Source organism: Sycon ciliatum, chromosome 5, assembly GCF_964019385.1.
Source record: "Sycon ciliatum chromosome 5, ocSycCili1.1, whole genome shotgun sequence".
Taxonomy (NCBI): Eukaryota; Metazoa; Porifera; class Calcarea; order Leucosolenida; family Sycettidae; genus Sycon; species Sycon ciliatum.
In genome coordinates this window covers 7,740,937-7,761,008 of record NC_088647.1, presented here as the reverse complement: position 1 = coordinate 7,761,008, position 20,072 = coordinate 7,740,937, and the positions used below count along the sequence as shown (strand labels likewise).

The window sequence follows — 20,072 nt, the reverse complement described above, 5'->3', positions numbered from 1 at the left end:
ACCAAAACCGGTCGACAGGAGAGGGGAGAGAGACTCAAAAGGAATCTTGGAAAGATGACTCAATTGGCTATTGAATCGCCCAACGGCCGACTCCCCTGAAATCCCTGAACTATGGGTGGTCTTGGAAATGATCCCACTTATGCTCACCACACCTCAATAAGTGGGCGCGGACAAGGTGTAGAAAAGGGTTTGCCGGCATCAGGGTATCCGTCCTGGGATCCAACTGCAGTCACCCATGTCCCCGTGAAGGTAATACTGCTACTAGTGTGGGTGGCTAAATCAGAGTGGATCTGATATGAGTTTCACTAGCACCATTGATTACACAAGAGTTAATCAAGCCAGAAGCAGTCCATGGTTAGCAGGTATGTATACTTCAAATAGAAAGTATATGAACCCTGAAACCAACAAAGGTGGTAGGTACAACAATACACCTTCAAGCAGCCGAGCCTGTTGGCAACAGTCCCAACACTATATGGCATAAGTGTATCCACCAACCGAACTACCTATCACACACACACACACACACACACACACACACACACACACACACACACACACACACACACACACACACACACACACACACACACACACACACACACACACACACACACACACACACACACACACACACACACACACACACACACACACACACACACACACACACACACACACACACACACACACACACACACATATACACACACACACACACGAACACCTGAAAACGTATGGTCTTCCCCATTCGGAACCAGTCTGTGACATGACATTCCAGTTAAGTCCCTTCCATTGCGTTTGAGCTGATGGTGGAGTCAAAGAAAGTATGTGCGTTTCAAATATTTGCACCAAAGCACAAGACCTACAAACATGACGGCAAGGCTGAGGGCTGTGGCGCTTCCGAGAACGTATGCAGCAATTGTCCATTTTGATGATGATGCTAATGATTCTTGATCTCCGTCAACAGATTCCGCATTTGCAGGTGATGATAGCGATTTCTTTGCTGAAGATTCTGCAATGTTCACACCTGTAGGTTTAGGATATGTGAAAATGCCAAAAGCCATTTAGGACACATTTCCTGAATCGTTTAACCGTACATTATCTATAGCTTATATAACAAAAAAAGACCAAGGAACTGCAAGTTACGCCATAATGTCCACTAACACCGGCACCAGTTACTTTACAATCAGTTCATGCGACCTTCCCCTCTAATGTTTTCATACATCTTAGCACCTTTCAAGTTGGAAGGCTGTTGGAGTGCGCACCCAAGACGTGCTAGAGCTGATAGCCAGTTAGTTGTAGAAAGTCAGTACTGTCGGTCAGTTTTGTGCAATGTTATCGCATGAGCTGATTGTTAAGTAGCTGGTGGTGTTGGCGGACATTATAGCGTAACTTGTAGTTCCTTGGTCATTTTCTTCACTATAGATTAGTCATTGGATTTCCATTTGAGTCTAATATACTGTATAGCAGGAAATTTTCGAACGGAATTTATTTTTGTACGATTTCGTACATGGCCTCTTTTGTACTAAAATTAATTCCATACTAAAATTTGTTCATGAGAAAATACGAACACTATAATTATATGCATACTGCTTGCAAACACGTATATTTAGCATGCAGCACTGTACGAAAATATAATCCGTATGAAAGGTCGAAATTCGGCTTTGTCCGAAAATATTTCCGTCCGAAAATTTCCTGCTATACAGTAACAAAACATTGAGATTCTCACAAACCATATCGGTAAGTGCAAAAAGCCTGGATTTGTCTTTTGTGTAACATACATGTACCATTGTTTTCGGTCTCAGAGCCACAATTAGAAAATCAACTCTGGTCAACTTGCGTCGACGATTTATAAACCATTGGCAGAGAGAAACGATGACATGGTCTAATACATGAGCTGGACAACAGGGTTGGGCGAACACATGTACAGCTGGCGGAGTGTTGTGCGCGCAGAGGGACACTGAGGCTCTGATTATCCTGTTCTCAATTATGTCACTTTCCACTCAAGATTTCAGTCATTTCTGCGGCAACGTTAAATGGTCTTCATACAAAAAACTTTAAGCAACTACAACACGAGTAACCACTGAAATTAACGGCTTGTTTGAGACTGAGTCAGGCTGAGTTTTCCGCATTCGTTGGAATGCCACCACACCCCAGCACAACCACACCCAAGCACAACCACACCCAAGCACAACCACACCCAAGCACAAAGGCACATGTGCATCTCCTTCAGTGGCGGGAAGTGAGTAAATCAGATCCACCACACAACTGGGTCAACAAACACAGACTGAGATGTATAATCTTGGGTTGCGGCTTATACATTGGCATGGCTCCAACGGCGGAACATATGGTTAGTGTATAATTCACCGCCGGTGCAAGACACTTCAAAGCACAATCGGAATGATATTATTTAACAGCTCACATGGTGAGCCAAGGAAAAAATTATAACAAGGGAAATTGTGGGCACAAGTTATGCGATCAAGTCCACCAACTAAACCACATTTTTAACAATCAGACGTGCACAATCTAGCACAAAACTGACAGGGAGTACTGAGAAATTGACAATGCTAGATTGTGCACGTCTGCTTGTTAAAAATCTAGTTTAGTTGGTGGACTCGATCGCATACTGTATAGCAGGAAAATTTCGGACGGAATTTTTTCGTGCGGTTTCGTACACGGCCTCTGTACTAATATTTGTTCATGTGAAATTATGTACACTATTTATAGGTTAGTGCATGGCAGGGAGGGCCTTCTGGCTTGTTAGTGCCCGACAGGTTAGCCCTCGGGCCGAAGGTCCGAGGGCTACCCTGAAGGGCACAAACAAGCCATAAGACCCTCCCTGCCATGCACTAACTATTTTAGAACGAGGTTACATGCATTATCCCACTTCCATTATGCTTGTGTACCATTATATTGGGTAGTTTTGTGGTTTGTGTGCAGAGAGACTTGGTGTGGTATAAAAGAATATCTTCTTCTGGTAAGTTATGGTAACTCAGCACCACTTAGGACTACTAGAAGTAGAATAGAAGCAAATGAAATGCTGGGCTTATTGCGAGCTTCATTCTTATTCATAGCTTGTGGAGCTATTCAGGGGCTTTGAGAGCCCCTTGTCGATACCTCTAATGACTTTGATCTTCGGTTTTTATAGGTTTCCGCAAGCTGTTGACAAAGGAAATAATAATTCGTACAGATGAAAGAATATGGGAGGGAAAAACCGTACACACTTCTGAAATGCGTAGCTTTTAGTAGTACACCGTACATTTTATGCAGAGTTCATTATCTGCACCGTACTATTATGCATACAGGGAGTTGTACGCACCAGTTTTGAGTATATTCAGCGGGCTTTAAACTAATCCAAGGCCCTCGACGCGTCATCAAGAGTAGTAAAATAACGATTGAGCGGGCTTTAAACTCTGATAAGGCCCTTGGCGGGAATGTCGCTGATTGGTCGTTTCCTGGACAACGAGACAGACCTCCGTCTAAACATTATGAGGGGCGCGCGTACTGCATGCAAACACGTGCATTTAGCATTTTTTTTGTATTGTATTTTATTATTTTACTTGGGCATTCCCAACAGACCCGAAGGTCTTCTTACAGGGTGCCCAAGCATGCAGCATTGTACGAAAATACAATCCGCACGAAAGGTCGAAATTCGGCTTTTTCCGAAAATATTTCTGTAAATTTCCTGCTATACAGTAACTTGTGCCCACAATTTTCCTTGGTAGAATGATTTTTAGTTTGTTTTACTTTGCCACCTGTCTAGAAAAATGGAATCTGTAAAATTAATAATACAGTCTACTTCGCTAATAACGACTGCGGATATAACGACAATTCTCGAATAACGACAGCATTTCCATTCCCAGAGCAAAGTTACTTCCAACTGTAATACATATAATGAGACTTCGGGTATAACGACACTTCGCGAATAAGGACACTTTTCTGATGCCCCGCCGAGTGTCGTTATAAGCGAAGTTGACTGTACATAGCTCATCAGTGAAGGTGGATGTTGAATGATTAAAATATAGACCAAACTGCAATTATATAGGGGTTTTCACATGCAAAACTGGCATAGCTTGACACGCATGGGACATCGCACCCTGTAGTAATACCTCCAGCTTGGTGAATCATATAATGTATCCTCCCACTCGATTTATGATGTGCATCTCACACCAGCTAGTTTGGGCTAGTGATGTCCCACTGGGGAGGAAAGGTGATTTCCCCATATCTGTATATTTTAATATGCGGTCACTACTGACTACGCTGGCATATTCCTCGTGCTGAATTCTTTGCAAAGCAAATTCTCTCAAACATTTACCTGTATGTGCACTTGTACATGCGGCGATCTTGTCGCTCCACTCTCCATTGTCCATGCAGTTGATCATTTGATTCCGCAGAGTTACATTTCCAGATACATACAATCCTTCCCGACAGGCGAAATTCACGTGGGAATTTGCCTCAAAGCCTTCTCTCATCATATCGATGGTTTCAGAGCTGAACGAATTTGCGACTCGTGAAGTCCAGTCAGCATCCGTTGGCATAGAGCAGAAGAGATCTGTTGTAGGTTGTGAGCTGTTTGGTGGATACGCTTGCTGTTGTTCTGTTCTTTTGCTAGTAACGTGTGTCGCAACACGAGGTCCAGTACCAGCTGAATTCACAGCACATAATATGATTAGAACCATGCTGTTCTTCGGCTGCCCAGCAATGGTATACTGTGACTCAGCTGCGCTGATGTTGATCTCGTCTCTTCGCAATATAGTGTACTGATAACTTATGACGCTGTACCCAAGTTGATAATACTGGATATCGCCTGGATATGGTGGGAGCAGCACAGTATCATAACATCAGAGTACTCGCCAGGAAAAACATTGCAGAGGGTGGGTTATGGGAAAACAAAAGTTCATCCCTTTTCCGTCTTCCACTATAGCCTTGTCACAAAAAAATGCAACATAGAGTGCCCGGGACGATTGATTTGCGGCCTCATTTTCGCTGTGTTGACTGAAAGCACAAAATCCAAAAATGACTAAGGTGGTGCGCTATCAGAGTAGAGGACGGGGAGTGCCCCCCCCCCCCCACCCCTTTGGGTAGAAACTTGTAACATCAATACTAATTCTATGGCACAGTGCAGTAGGTTGTAGCATTATGACTGTTTAGCTTACCAGCTGCATGGTGGCCCATGTGACTGGATAACCGACTCATGACTGTGGACCATACATGTGCGAGTACAAGCTTTATATGTAGCATCACTCACCATTGGGTTTCTCTGGGGCCTGCCATTGTGTCAGTACTTCAGAGGTTGATGTTCTCCTAGCGGTAATATTCCTCACAGGACCCGGCACTGTATTGCACATTGCCATCAATCACATACACATACACATAAGAAGAAGGACAACATGTTACGAGTTATGACTAACTGTCCACCAACGTAACGAGATCTTATACAGTCAGCGAGTGCGAGTTACATTTAACATACACATAACGCAACAAAAATAGAAGAAAACACAAGGAAACGAGTTTCTATGGTTAAGTACTAGGAAATTAAAGGCCACATGCCTCGTACTGCTCTTTTCTCTCCGAAACTCAACACTTGCAAGCCAGATACGAAAGAAAGAAAAAATCATCAGTCACACCACCGAGACTTGAACCAGAGACCTTGATTGATCGAAGAAGGATAGATTTGCCATCACTGTGGATACGAGTCATACTGTAGGTCAGTCGGTTAAAGCATTGCTCGCGTGCAGAGAAAAAAAACTAGCAGAGCTTCAGGAACCGCACGGACACTTTGCTGCACATGGGTGGTAGCATTTCCATGGATGCATGAAAGTCAGTGTTGTTTTTTTGTGACTCTCACATGATCTTTGAAATTGCATCTTTTAATCACAGGTAAGAAGAATTGCCATTGCTGCAAACAATGTCCATGGGTTCCATAGTGCTTGATCTACAGAGATTTGACTTTGTATACTCCATCTGAAGCAATCCGGATACTGGAAGGTGATGTAACTAGTGTAAATCCGGGAAGGTCCTACAGGAAATGTATCTTCCTATCCTTCTTGAACAGCAACCTCAGCACCATTGCGGGCAATTTGGTTAACAACCAAGCTTCGGAGTATGAGACCAGCTTTACTGGCATTATCCGCACATTAGATGATCTTACCGAGTTCTTTAGGCCTGAAGGTGATCACAGCCTTCTCACCAACCCCGGCCCTGTTGCTTGCAGCAACTGAGATTTGGTACGATGTGAAGTGACGCAAACTAGACAAGGATATAGAGCTGCCGACCCACCCTGAAGTGAAAACATATTGCAGATCGTCAATTGCGCGAGTCCATAATAGGTCTGGTAGGGATGAAGCAATGGACAATCTCAGTTTGCCAATAGAGCTAAACATTCTAGCAATGATTTGATAATTGCTATCCTGGGTATTGGGAAATCGACTGTTCACCAAAATACGTTCACAGAATGACAGGCTGACATGTGGGTTTGATGCACAGACTGTAGGTTACGCTCATACATCCACAGACCCATTCACAAAACATGCTCGTCTTGCCAAAATAAGTTTTCAGTTCACTTTCGGTGCCATGCATCATTATGAAGTTTTACAGTAAAATGGTTCATCAGAAGAGCTCTTCTTGTTGGAAAATATCTTGCAGAAGGTCAATTCACAGAATTTACACCACATCAAAAGCCCCTGTCATTGATATTGGCACTATCTCCTACACAAAATACACATACTTCGAAGTAGTAAAATAGTATATTCAATTGGAACTACATTCAAGCAAGACATATTGCAACATGTACAATTTTTGGCTGTATTTGTTTCCATGGTTCCTAAAATATATTGTCATAGATCACTCATTGTTCATGGCCCTGGCAATGTGGATGTTATACTTGCTGGGGCAATATTCAGTGAGCTGATCATTCTGTCGAGGGCTATGAAATGTGTTTCAATGTAGGAAGTTGTTTGGTGAATACCATTTTATATGAAATGTACTGTGAATCAACCAAACACGCGCAGCACGTCACGACAAATTTTGACAAGGCCTTTCGTACCCAGTCTTTGATATCGGTTCCGATGGTATATCTCTCGTCTCCGTACGGTGTTGCAAACTTGCCATATCGCCGATTTTCTGATTGCGTTTCCCTGGCGACTAGTCTACAGGCGATGACGCACATTCTGTTTAGCTCCGTGAGAGAGAAGGTCGATCACTGCAGAATTGTGTCATTTTCAGTCGCCTTATTGTATTCACGAAGTGAAAGAAGTGCTGTGTTCAATGCTGTTAGAGCGGTGAACTGTTTATTAGTAGTCCTCTCTGCTGTGCACCTTTACATTGTGTGGAATAGTTTAGCATACCATACTGTACAAGGTGCTTCCAGAGGATTCTCACAATTGCTTACGTGCATCAAAAGTGGCCGTCCCATGCAGTGAGCAGTTGTACCATGGACACGGACATTGCTCCGCTGTACTGCATTGGGTTGCATTGAATGCAACATCGTATCCAGTAACATTGCCATGCTGGAGGCTTGGCGACATTGGCTGCAGGAAAACGTATGCATTGTAGTCAAATTCACAGATTGCACCAGTCATTTCAATCCGTCGCATTTGCAGTAATCTATCCACCTACTAGGGATCAAAACATTTGTTGCAACCCCCCCCCCCCCAGCTGAAGTGGACACCCCCTCGCACAGCCCCTGACTACCTCCTGCGATCCTTCCCCTTCTTCGCCATCACACCCTGGAACAACCTGCTCGCGGACCTCCTGCTTCACGAACCCCATTCAAGACGCCTCCAAACATTCAAAGTCAACGTATGTAAGGATCTAATCCGAAAGAGATGGCTGTGGTCCACACGGTACCTGTGACGATGATATTGAGACCCATTTTACCTTTCTACTAGTACTTTGCTTGTTATGATTATTGTTTTCTTTTTTCTTTTTCCCTTCCGGTTTAGTTATTACGCGTATTTATATTATTTGGTGCAATACTAGCGCCCCTTTCTCGCACCAAATTATCATTTTTGCTACTTGACCATGCAACCCCCTTTTTTTTCGATGCCAGGTTGCAACGCTAACGCCGAGACTCCTGGTCGGTCGAGTTGCTCCCTGTACATCGGCACGTCGTCCCTACATCCCCTGTGTCTTGCTTGTGTTTGTCTCCACATGTCTCTTTGTAGGGATGTGTTCCCAATAAAAAAAGTAAAAAAAAAATCATAATCCATTGCCTTACTCGGAATGAAATCAAAAGATATCCAGGTGAATTAGAGACGACAGTTAGGTTTTCCAGCCTGGTAGGTCCTGTAAGAACGATAGGAAAGCAAACAAAATTAATTCGAAGTATGTAATTGCAATTGTCATGTGATACCCGAAGGATACCTTTCTCAGACTCATGATTGCATGCCATTATAATTGTATGCCTCAAGACATGCATCCATCTCGCACGGTTCTATTGCAAGAGATAGCCTGATATCAGGGGTGAATATCACTATGGAAAGGTGGCGGGGACAGGACTTCAACATTTTCGATTACGAGAAATCGCCTATACATTCATGATGACTGGTATCATCACAAAATTGCTGTCGCAGCAGTATTCCCACATGCTTTCGTGCAATGGGGGGGGGGGGGGATAGTATCCCTGCGGACGAACCAACCGAATTTCCACATTGCAGTTTAGATGGTAGAGCCGCACAGCCAGGATAGAGCATACTGTTCCCCAATCTCACAGCAGCTTGTGACGTTTCAGCTCTTCGTAAGCAATGTGTGATATTGAGTGGTGAGAGGACTAAATCCACCGGAACTGGTCTAGAATATTGGTATTGACCATGAGTGCGTGGACAGTTCCTATTCTACAAACATAGTCTGCAAAATTACACCCTCTATTGTAGACATATAGCATGTCAATTCTTGGGCGTACTTGTCCAGTTGTGTGCGTACTTTGCAGGTAGATTGAGCGAGGCAAAAATCATAGCCACAATGAAAAATCTTACGCAGCTCAAGAGTCTGGAATTGAAGGCTTGGAGTAGGAGAGCTGATACCAATTGCATTCTCTGCGCGATACCAGCAACTGTATTTGGTGGCTGGTTGAAGACCAGTGACGGTGACATTTGTCCCTGAAAACGTCTGGACAGTGCCGTTCACATACGATCTGTACTCCATATCAGGTCTACAAGTGACTTCATAACTTGTTATTGGTGAATTGCCAGTTGATGATGGTGGAGTGAGGCGAAAAGAAGCTGTAGTGGCCGTCAGTGTGTTAGGCACAAGCATGAGCAGTGCATGCGGGTTCACCAAGAATCTAGGACTATCTAGTCAGATGGGAGAGAGAATAGAAACAGGATTACAAGTAGAACAGGGGAATTTGTTTTGATTGGAAAAAGTAGAAACGTGGCAGGATAACGTGTGCATTTCTCTTACAAAAGACTGACCCGTTCTCCATTGCACACTCATCTGAAATTGCTCAGAAATCAAGAGAAGAGAAGGGTTTCTGAAATCTCAAAGGACCAAACATGGCGTAACTCCACATAACAAAAGCCAATCATACTGGTTGCACCACAAACCCTAAAGGAAAAACCCTCAAGTGCTTACCAAGTACGTTTAGACGGAGTTGTTTCGAAGACTGGCCGTGCGGACTGTGAACTGTGCAGGTGTATATTCCAGAGTCAGCTGCAGAGAGATTGCCAGAAAACCGGTATGTCCAACCATGTGTGCCACTGGCGGCTTGTAGAACAACTCCGTCCCTAGACCAGGCATACGTGAGTGGCCCTTCGCCTGATCCTCGGCAAAACAACGCTAGCGATCCAACTGTGAAGGATGTTGACACAACCGTTGTAGAGTTGCTGATGAAGGAGATTGTTGGAGGAGCTGGCAGACAAAGGAAAGTGCAACAGAAAAGTTTTTGTGAGTGACGACACTTGTTTTTGCTAACGCCTTTTTATATGATGGTCAGCAGGGTTAGCCTCATTGTATACGGAATCATTATCAGGTCTTTGTTCAGCAGAGTGAAGTCCACAAGAATAACGTGAAAGCAATCTACCAGGATGATATTCATACCAATAAGATTCCTCCTCCTCAATATGATAGCTGATTTGTCATTTACTCCATCCGAACAGAAAGGACATGAACTATACGTGTTCGAAGTACAAGCTATGATAGAGCTGCACCTACATGTGAACAGCAAGCGCGTGGAATTGTCCGAGTTTCATCTGACCTATTGCATGGGGTTATGTGGATGCGAGACATGGGATTTCGGCCATTTCGGTCTGGTTGGTGGATGTGATCTATGCACCCTCATTGTTTAGGAATAGGATTATAACTACCGGAGGATGCATGCATGTGCTGAGAGTGTTCAATACCGCGTAGGCAGAGCGTATCACACGGAACAAACAAGGCACAAGGCTAGTTTGGTGCCTTTCAGTTCCATGCTATATAATCATGAGACAAGATGGATGCTGTTGGCCATGCCAGTACTTATGCCAGGACAACTTTGTGTGCTTTTGGTGGTGTGGTGTTATGAACTGGGTGTTGGGTTGCTGGTGCTAGCAAGCAGTGTGATCAACTGTGTGTATGCATGTGTGTGTGTGGGGGGGGGGGAGTTTGAAGGCTTGCAGTGCTATTTTAGCCCAACATGCGTGGCTGATGTAGTCAACAAGAGGCTGTAGAGGCAGGGACGGTTATGTGACGCGGCGTTGGCTGAGGCGACACCCAAGTCATTTCCATGTCGCTTGATGATTGCATAGGATGAGACTAGCCTTGTGCCTTGTTGCTCTGTGTAGGAATATAACTATACCGTTTACTAGAACAGTACCTGAATAGAAGCTTCCAGTCATTTGGATACAGTAACATGTCTGCACACTCACCACTAAGGGGGAGAGGAGACTGGCTGGTCAGTGCATGCAGTGGCGGGAAGTGCCTAGTCATAAGGAGATGAGCAATGATAGAAGTAATAGAGCTTTTAAAGATGCATGTTATTTCCGACCAGACGTGCAATTTCACGTCAAATATGGCGTGAAACTCCTATTTTCGACTTGGGCTGCCCGTCACTCGCGTTGTTTTCGACGTGCAAGCCAAAAAACGCGAGCTGAACTTTCGCGTCACGTCGGAAATAACGTGCTTCTTAACCTCTCTGTTAGCTTACCTGTAATCGTAGATTGCCCTTGTTCAAACATCAATGTCAATATTGATAACACTGCTAGCGACAGAGCATGTTCAGCTCTTCTTCGTGACTGCGCAGGAAACAGAAGAGTCCATACACTTATTGAATGCGATAAATTCCCAAAGTAAGATGCCAATGTGCGGCAGGGCAGCAGGACAGATTTGAAAAAATTCCGGCTTTTGAGAAAATATCCCGGGCCTAGGTGTGCACCGTATTTGCCACCCCTGGTAACAGTGGAAACGTCACCTGCACACACACCACAGACTGCACTGGGTCTAGCCTCGCACTTTACGATCTAGGATCTATGCAGAACCGCTGCCTGCGAACATGTTCGTTTACACGAGCTCAGAATGAACACATTTGCGCATTTGGAGAGCAAGGCATTTATATTATGGTTTGCTGTAGGAAATTGTGTTCACTTTTCTACCTCATGTCTACTGGATAATCTTCATTGTATGTTTTCAGGTTCTTTTCGCCTTTATTCCACCTGATGGTGAAGTATTGAAATTGTGTGGAAAGTTTGGAAAGTGCTGTTTGTGTTGAGCCCGACGTTCTTTACTTGTGTGAGGCCTTCATGGAGGACTTCACCCTTTCCAACCATGATACGTTTGTGTGAGAATCATCTTTCAAAGTGACCACACTTGGAATTTGTCCAGCTCCTCTGCATGGCCGTGTGAGCCGCTACCTGAACAGATTCACTCCGGCTACGCAACGTCCACTAGGATTACGATTGCAGCCAGGGCCTGCTGGAGAGCCGGGTCAGCCGGGTCACGCGCCCGGCTGGGGAACTGCACGACCTGGCTGAACAGATAACACCGGGTCCAGTCTGACCCGGCTGAAAAATGTCTCAAACTGACAATGGATTCCTAAAATACCGGTATTATACGACTCGCGGACCCCATCTGTTGGAAATCTAGCGCAACCGTACACCATGGTACACACTACACTCAGACTACAGTCTACAAGCGACAGAAACTCGGCTAAGGTCAACTGGGGTCAACTGGTTCGAGCGCGATCAAGCAATCCGGCCAGGGGCGAGCAGGAAGTCAGGACATTCAAAGTCGATGGGGCAGGCAGTCGAGTCAGAAGCGTAACTTTGGCTATAGCAGCTAAGCTTTTGACACAGTTGCAAATTTTTAGGCGACTGGTGATTTGGACGATGGAGCCCGCAGCGAAGAGAAAAAGAACTCACGCTTTCCAAGACTCTTGGAAGAAAGGTCGACCTTGGCTGGACTACGACCATGCCAGTCTATCCATGTCATGCGCTTTGTGCAAGACGCATTTCCAAAGGAAGACGAGCGGCGGTGGATTTGGTCACGATGCGTGGTTGAAAGGTAAGAACTCACTGCTTCGAATTATCGGCATGCTTCTCGACCCTACCCTAGCTTTCGACATCCGCTCCAGTAATCATTTTGTCTGCGCCGGACTAAAAATACCCTTTTCCTCTTTGAACTATTTTGGAAGGTTGCCGACGTCTAAAGGTTGAAGTAGTCGCGGAGCACGAACCTAGTAAAGGACACCGTGATGCTGAGGCTGCAGCGAAGATCCGTCAGTCCGCGGCAAAGCAGGGTGGATTCTTTGCTCGTCAGGCGGTTAGACGAGATGAGGCAGCTGTTGCGGCTATGCGAACACTGCTTTGGCTGGTGAAGGAAAACGTCGCTCTTGAGAAATGGAACTCCTTGAAAGGTTAGTGCTCAGGCTGCATTAGATTCACTCCCACACACGTGCAATACAAATCTTGAGGTCTCTATTGTAGAACTTGCGCAACTCCACAAGGTGTGTAACCATTCGATGATCACCTCTACATGTTGCTTAGAGTGTGTCTTCCTATTGCATGCTCACCTAGAGTTGTTCGACATTATGGCACCATACCTGAAAATGACCTGAGATTGTGTGGCAGTCCCCAAAATATGTTGGTATTTCTATCTCTTTGTTGGGTGTCTTATAGGTCTGTTGTCCGAGTCGGGTGTCTCAGCCATCTCCCACCTGCATCTTGCTGGCAACGCAACGTACACGAGCCACATCGCTCGGGACGACATGCTGGCGGCCCTATATACACCTGTGCATGCTGAGACGCTGCAGATCATCCAGCAAGCGACATTCATCGGCGTGATGGTGGATGAGACCACGGATGTGTCCAATCTTGGCCAGATGGCGATCCATTTGCGCTGTGTATCAAACGGTCGAATTACCACCCGATTCGGCGGCCTCTGCGAGATTGGTCCGCGTAATGCTGTAGCTCTCCAAACAGCCATGGAGGAGAAGCTTCGTGAACTCAACCTGGACTGGCGCAAGTGCCACTTGGCGAGCGACGGAGCCAGCGTCTTCACCGGCAGGCTGAATGGTGTCTGCGTGCGCCTGATTCGTGACCACGACATGCGTCAGAGCCTGGCGGCCCACTGCATCTGCCACCGGGAAGCCCTCGCAGCAGCGGACGCGGTCAAGGCGGTCCCTTATCTGTACGACAAGGTGAAGCCCACCATCGCTGGCATTTACCGTCTATTTGCCAACTCCGGCGTCAAGGAGGCCAAGCTCCACGCCCTCCAGGAGGAGCTCACGCTGCCCATACTGAAGCTCAAGGAGCCCAAGGACGTGCGGTGGCTATCGTACGACGCGGCAATCTCTGCCTTCCGGAAGTGTTTCGCCGCCATCCTGCTGGAACTGCAGCGACAGAGTGTTGAGGCCAGTGATGCTGCCGCGAAAGCTTGGCTCAAGAGAATCAAGACGTATGAGTTTGTTGCCAGCCTCTCCCTCCTAGCTGACGCCCTGCCGCTGCTTGCTAGCCTGTCCAAGAAGTTCCAGGCCGCCACGATCAACTTTGCCCAGCTTGAGCCGCATGTCAACTCAATGATAACGGCAATCCAACTCCTGAAAGAGAAGCCAGGGCCGACATTTCAGGAGACGGACAAGTTCATTACAGAGTTGCGATCCGAGGACCCTGAACGTGACATCATGATCCAGGTGAATTGAAAATGTTGTTGTGACTCCGTGATGTAATGCAGGTGCATCCACTCTATGAGGATGTAGGATGATAATTCTCTGCCTGCATGCTTCCATTATTATTCAGTTTTTGTAAATTATTGTTGCATTGGCAGTAAGGACAACAAAACAAGATTTTCAATCAACTGAATGATCTTCTGTGTTCTGCAACTGTTCAAACAGGTAACTGATGCCAAGCGCCAATCGTTTGACAGAAATGTCCGTATGCCCTACCTGCAAGCCCTCGTGGACTGCCTCCGTCAGCGGTTCCCAGGGCTACCTGTGATTTCTGCGTTGGGCATATTTGACACCCGCAACTTGCCCCACCGGACTGAAGTGGCTGAGTATGATCTTCCCCAGCTGAATATTCTCCTCGACGAGCTCGATGCTGACGACATCCCCAGCGACTCCGCGACGCACTTGGTCGTCGATCCAACTCAGTGCCGGCTTGAGTGGACCGCACTGAAGTCAGCAATGCTCACCCACCCGAACCTCCGGGCCTCGAAAGGCGTCCCGCAGATGTTCGAGCTTCTCGCCGAGCAACATGCTGGAGACTACCCGAACCTGGCGCGCATCGCTGACTGGGGATTGGCCATTTGCCTGTCCACTGCTGAATGCGAGCGAGACTTCAGCTTGTTGAAGCTTGTGAAGACGGCGATGCGGAACTCGCTGTCGACGAGGAATCTGGAGATGATCATGGCAATCAAGCTCGACGTTCCTGCTGTCGCCGACTTCAACTACGACAAGGCTATGGCTGCATGGCATTCTGAGGTGACTCGGCGCACTACGACTGCAACGTCAACCTCGTCTGAACGGAGGGACCTGGCCTGCACACCCAGAGCAGCAGCGGCGGCAGCAACGCCAGCAGCAGCAACAGCAACGCCAGCAGCAGCAACAGCGCCACTAGCAACAGCAGCGCCAGCAGCAGCTGCAGCTGCAACAGCAGCGCCAGCGCCAGCAGCAGCGCCAGCAGCAGGAGCAGCAGCAGCAGCCGTTGCAACTCCACCGAAAACAGAATTCCTTTTTTTCAAATTGTTAAATCAGAATCCAATGGAACTGCTTTGCATTCTTCACGCAATGTCGTTTACCTTCTACGTTTGCGGACTTTGATAGTTCGCCTTGTTCTATAAAATTTCCGATTTCCGGTAATAAATTCGCCTTTCTGTTTTCCTGCGTTTTCAGCAGGCTTTTTGGTTGTTTTTCTGCCGGATGATCTGACCCGGCTTGACCCGGCTGGCCTGCATGTGCCAGGTACACTCTGACCGGGCTGTGTTGAATGTCTGGAGCAAGCCCTGGCAGCATGTCAGTTTCCTGCTGTGTGGAACCGGTTCAGCCGTGGATGACATGCACCGACACTGCCATTGTATGCACTGACAATGCTGTTGTATACAGCGTTATGCACCACACGCAAGTAAGCCGAGGCTGAGGGGCAACAACATGACAAGGTGCATTTACAATGTCTTGTATTGCACCTCAGAAAAATAATATTGTCATTCGCTGTTTTAGCCTGGCAATTATGCTCATATATCTTTAGATATGACAATCTTCATAACTATATTAGCTCACCATCCGAGTTCAAATATATCTTTAGACATGAAAATCTTCATAACTATAATCACAGCGATATTAAATTTTATTCCCGGAGACCTCCTTGATTTAGACTTCTGCCTTTGGGGAATCCCTCAAATAACGAGAGAGCTTGGAAGCTCAGGGCCCTACGCTATGCTTTTTGCCTAGCTGCCTAGCTGATCATTCGAGGGTAATACGACACCGTCAACCACCTTGATGACCTAGCCAAAAAAAGCATAAGGATGTTATAATTTTTTCATTTCTCCTATTTTTTCAAGACATCAGATCATAACCTGGCATTCGAACCCGCACTATCGCCCTGCATGCATCCTCCCGATACACTTCGCATACATACTCATTCTTCCAAGTTGCGTCAAGTTATGATATTGCATTTGAAAGCCCTATTTGGATATTGTGGCCAGCTGTCTTTGATGGTACGGTACGAGACAGGTACAGGATAGCGCCAGGAATCTTTTCCGTTTGCCGTTCTTCGGCAACAGCTCTCGCCTTCATCTCTGGTGCGGGTGTAATCTGGTGACTTCGTACATGCATTATAATAGACCAATCCCTCTGCCTGGGTTCGTAAAAAGGGCCACGCGTGCAAGTCAGCTCGTGTGAAGTGCATGGTTTTGGATTCAGTTGGTATGTGGCAGCTTATGGGACAGAGACTTTTGCTTCCCGAGCTTGTGTATGTAAATTGTGTTTTATGTCGGCCATGACGGCTACAATGCCCAACCATACCACAACGAACTGATCGGCTACATCATTGTATTCCAAAAAGTGTCCATCTGGTCGATTAACATTCATGATGAGCTAGGCAAAAAAGAATAGCGTAGGGTCCTGAGTGAAAGAAATAAACTTTCTCTTTGCATTCGAGGGTAATACGACACCGTCTACCTTGGCAAAAAAATCATAGGGATGTTATAGATTTTTGATTTCTCCTATTTCTTCAAGACAAAACCTAGGATTCGAACCCATCGCCCTGCATGCATTCCCCCGATACACTTCGCATACATACTCATTCTTCCAAGTTGCTTCACGTCAGGCATGCCGACGGCACAAACAAACAAATTACAGCTGTGTGGACCCTGGCTAGCGCCAGACGTTACTGAAGTAACGTCTTTTGCATAGCTACGGGAATAATAAATAAACAGTACAGGGCATGTTCAATTGTTGGTAAACCGAAGGAAACCATTCAATAGAATCCAATCCCCCAGAGTATGTCTCACCATCTCTCAACACACTAGTATGTCTCACCATCTATCAACACACTAGTATGTCTCACCATCTATCACCACACTAGTATGTCTCACCATCTATCAACACACTAGTATGTCTCACCATCTATGACCACACTAGTATGTCTCACCATCTATCATCACACTAGTATGTCTCACCATCTATCATCACACTAGTATGTCTCACCATCTATCAACACACTAGTATGTCTCACCATCTATCAACACACTAGTATGTCTCAACATCTATCACCACACTCACACAGAGTATGTCTCACCATCTATCAACACACTCACACTCTTCCCCTAATTTCCACTCCCACCTGGCTATTCAGTTGTCAAATTTTGTCAAAGAAGGCAAAAATAGAGCCGGAAGTTGACTGCAAACTATCACGACCCAACAGAAACGGCACCAAGAACTGTGATTATGGTCCTGAAGCCACCAATGCAATGACATGGACAAGATTCTTACATTAGCAAACTAACACCAAACTTGCACATGTGCTTGGTTACCAGTGGGTGGGGGGAGGGGGGGGGGGGGGTGGGCACTATTCACGAGGGGCTTCTTTTTCACTGGCTCTTCGAGACTGGACCACTATTCCAGATGGTGCACTATTCGAGAGAGGGCTCTAACCGCGCGAGTAAGGTACCTCTTTACAACTCAACATGGGTCTCACGACCCAACTAGAGACTTGACAGGCGTAATCACTTAGCACAAAATTGCCGAACACGTCACATCCTCTGCTGCAAAACGTATTTTGTCCAATTCGTATTGGTATTCGTGAGAAGAAAACATTCCAACGTCAAAGTTATCTTTGTATGCAGGGTGTCGTCCGCCGCTTGATGCAATGTTCATCACGGATCATCTTGTTTGGAATATAATATTTCCCTAAGTCACACTAAACAGAGCTAGCTCTACTTAGTTCATGACTTACGTGCCCACCCATGTCAAGAAGTCCTCTAACGTTTCCGAAGACCAACTCGTCGCCTTTCCCAGACTCTTCGCTGGAACCGGGGAGGAATACGAATCCGCTCTCGCACAGGAAAACGAATGTGATAGAGGTTGCCGACTATGACGGATTTGCCTGGCTAGAAATGGAAGCTCCCCGCACACCTGAACATCTGGTAACGGAAGTTTGGTCTGCACGACTAGCAAGCTGCGTCCACGAACGCACCGTAACATTTGCCGACAGGACAGGATGCAAACAAAAATTATTTTGCTGCTTTCGCTCGAATAGCGGAGTCGTTCACTGCATGCAGTAGATCTACAGCTCTTCGTTCTCCACATGTGGCTCAGTAGATCTATCACTATCGGCTAATGAGTCATTGACGTCAGTGCAGTACTCAACCACAGAGTCAAGAATGCAAGATCCGGATTGTTGCTTCAAATGTCTCGGTGTGGTGCCCGGCGGTCAATGGGTGTACTTATCACACTTCCACGTAACCGTTCACCATGGTTCACACCACCACGCGTAGATCTACCGCGGAGAACACCGATTTTTTCCGCTCCCCTGGCAAGGCCTGTCTATCATGGTCAACAACTACAGACTCAGTACTGCTGATATCCAGTCCCATCACCACGATCACTCAAGTGCTCGCCGCCGAGTCGCCGGGCGTTGTGCAGCCCCAGGTCTGCGAATACGGACACTGGGCTGCGATCCCTGCGAAGTGGTTCAAGGTGCAAACGAACTAGATTTCATTGAACAGCACTGACCAGGACATAAACCATGTAAGCTGACTGTCTGTATGCGTAGCATGACTACTGAGTCTGTATTGTAGGCGTCTGCCGGTACCGGATACCATTGCCTACGAGGGAGTTGTAGACTCTTTTTTATTTCCCATTTCCAATCCCTAAACTACGCTACGACTACTTTTTATTAGCCTTCGTGTTTTCTACTATACTAGCTGTCTTGCACCAAACTAGATGTTTCCTTCCAGGTCTACGAGGTATCTCTCTCCTAAATGTACCGGTACGCAGCCCTGTATCAAAGCCCGCATTGTCCAACCCCCCCCCCCCCCCACCCCTTTCCCAAGCGGCCAGAGAAATCCGGCCACATGGATGTGCGCCCAGGGCTACTAGTATGCGGCCCTAGCATGACAAACACCACTCTGCTCACTTGAGCGCGGCGTTACTTTGTTCATGTGATCGGATTTCTCTGGCCAGAACCGGTCCGTAGTGTTGTCTGCTGGATTTCACCTCCATTAAACATTCTCCTTCGCTTCCTTGTCATTGAACACCTCTGCTCGTTTGGTCACTCGAATTTCAAATCCAACAGCAAACAACAAACAACAGCACACGCGGTTCCACCTGCACACGTGTACACACTAGCGGGTGGGTTATTCGAGCACCCCTACCCTAGACCAGCACCTGTAATGCTGTATGAACGAATGAAACGTACGAATGTACAGTCATGCAAATCTACAACAGTCACTACAACATGTACATCGGCTCACGTTTCAGCTATCCAAACACCCTGGCCCTGGGTCCAGAACTTTTTTTTTTTTAATTTCGGCCAGTCGGCTACTATCATTTTCGTCTTGGGGGCTAGACAAGGGGAAGTAGCCATGTCGGGGCGTGAGCCCGCCTTTCGGCCAGAATCTGTTTCGGGATGTTTGAATAATTCGGATAATTGGAGCTTACAATGTCATACATTCTACGAGACAGAGAGTGAGAGTGGGAGTGAGAGTGAGAGTGAGAGTGAGAGTGAGAGTGAGAGTGAGAGTGAGAGTGAGAGTGAGAGTGAGAGTGAGAGTGAGAGTGAGAGTGAGAGTGAGAGTGAGAGTGAGAGTGAGAGTGAGAGTGAGAGTGAGAGTGAGAGTGAGAGTGAGAGTGAGAGTGAGAGTGAGAGTGAGAGTGAGAGTGAGAGTGAGAGTGAGAGTGAGAGTGAGAGTGAGAGTGAGAGGGAGAGTGAGAGTGAGAGTGAGAGTGAGAGTGAGAGTGAGAGTGAGAGTGAGTGAGAGTGAGAGTGAGAGTGAGAGTGAGAGTGAGAGTGAGAGTGAGAGTGAGAGTGAGAGTGAGAGTGAGAGTGAGAGAGAGTGAGAGTGAGAGTGAGAGTGAGAGTGAGAGTGAGAGTGAGAGTGAGAGTGAGAGTGAGAGTGAGAGTGAGAGGAGAGTGAGAGTGAGAGTGAGAGAGTGAGAGTGAGAG

The 20,072-nt window shown here is 46.5% G+C and overlaps 2 protein-coding genes across 2 annotated transcripts; one reads left to right on the top strand and one right to left on the bottom strand.

Moving 5' to 3' along the window:
* Positions 1 to 494: 494 nt before the first annotated feature.
* On the bottom strand, positions 495 to 18,265 carry LOC135816595 (phosphatidylinositol phosphatase PTPRQ-like). The gene is made up of 10 exons (XM_065329773.1): positions 17,862 to 18,265; positions 11,123 to 11,210; positions 9,574 to 9,849; positions 8,976 to 9,293; positions 8,219 to 8,286; positions 7,391 to 7,529; positions 6,152 to 6,280; positions 5,249 to 5,335; positions 4,316 to 4,807; positions 495 to 1,027 (listed from the first exon to the last, which is right to left on the bottom strand). The coding sequence occupies exons 1-10, from the start codon at positions 17,871 to 17,873 to the stop codon at positions 816 to 818; spliced, it is 1,821 nt and encodes a 606-aa protein (XP_065185845.1). The 5' UTR covers positions 17,874 to 18,265; the 3' UTR covers positions 495 to 815.
* Positions 11,888 to 16,218, top strand: LOC135816470 (uncharacterized). The gene is made up of 4 exons (XM_065329669.1): positions 11,888 to 12,826; positions 13,089 to 14,101; positions 14,303 to 15,115; positions 16,189 to 16,218. Exons 1-4 carry the CDS (start codon positions 12,763 to 12,765, stop codon positions 16,216 to 16,218), a joined length of 1,920 nt encoding a protein of 639 aa, XP_065185741.1. The 5' UTR covers positions 11,888 to 12,762.
* Positions 18,266 to 20,072: the final 1,807 nt, after the last annotated feature.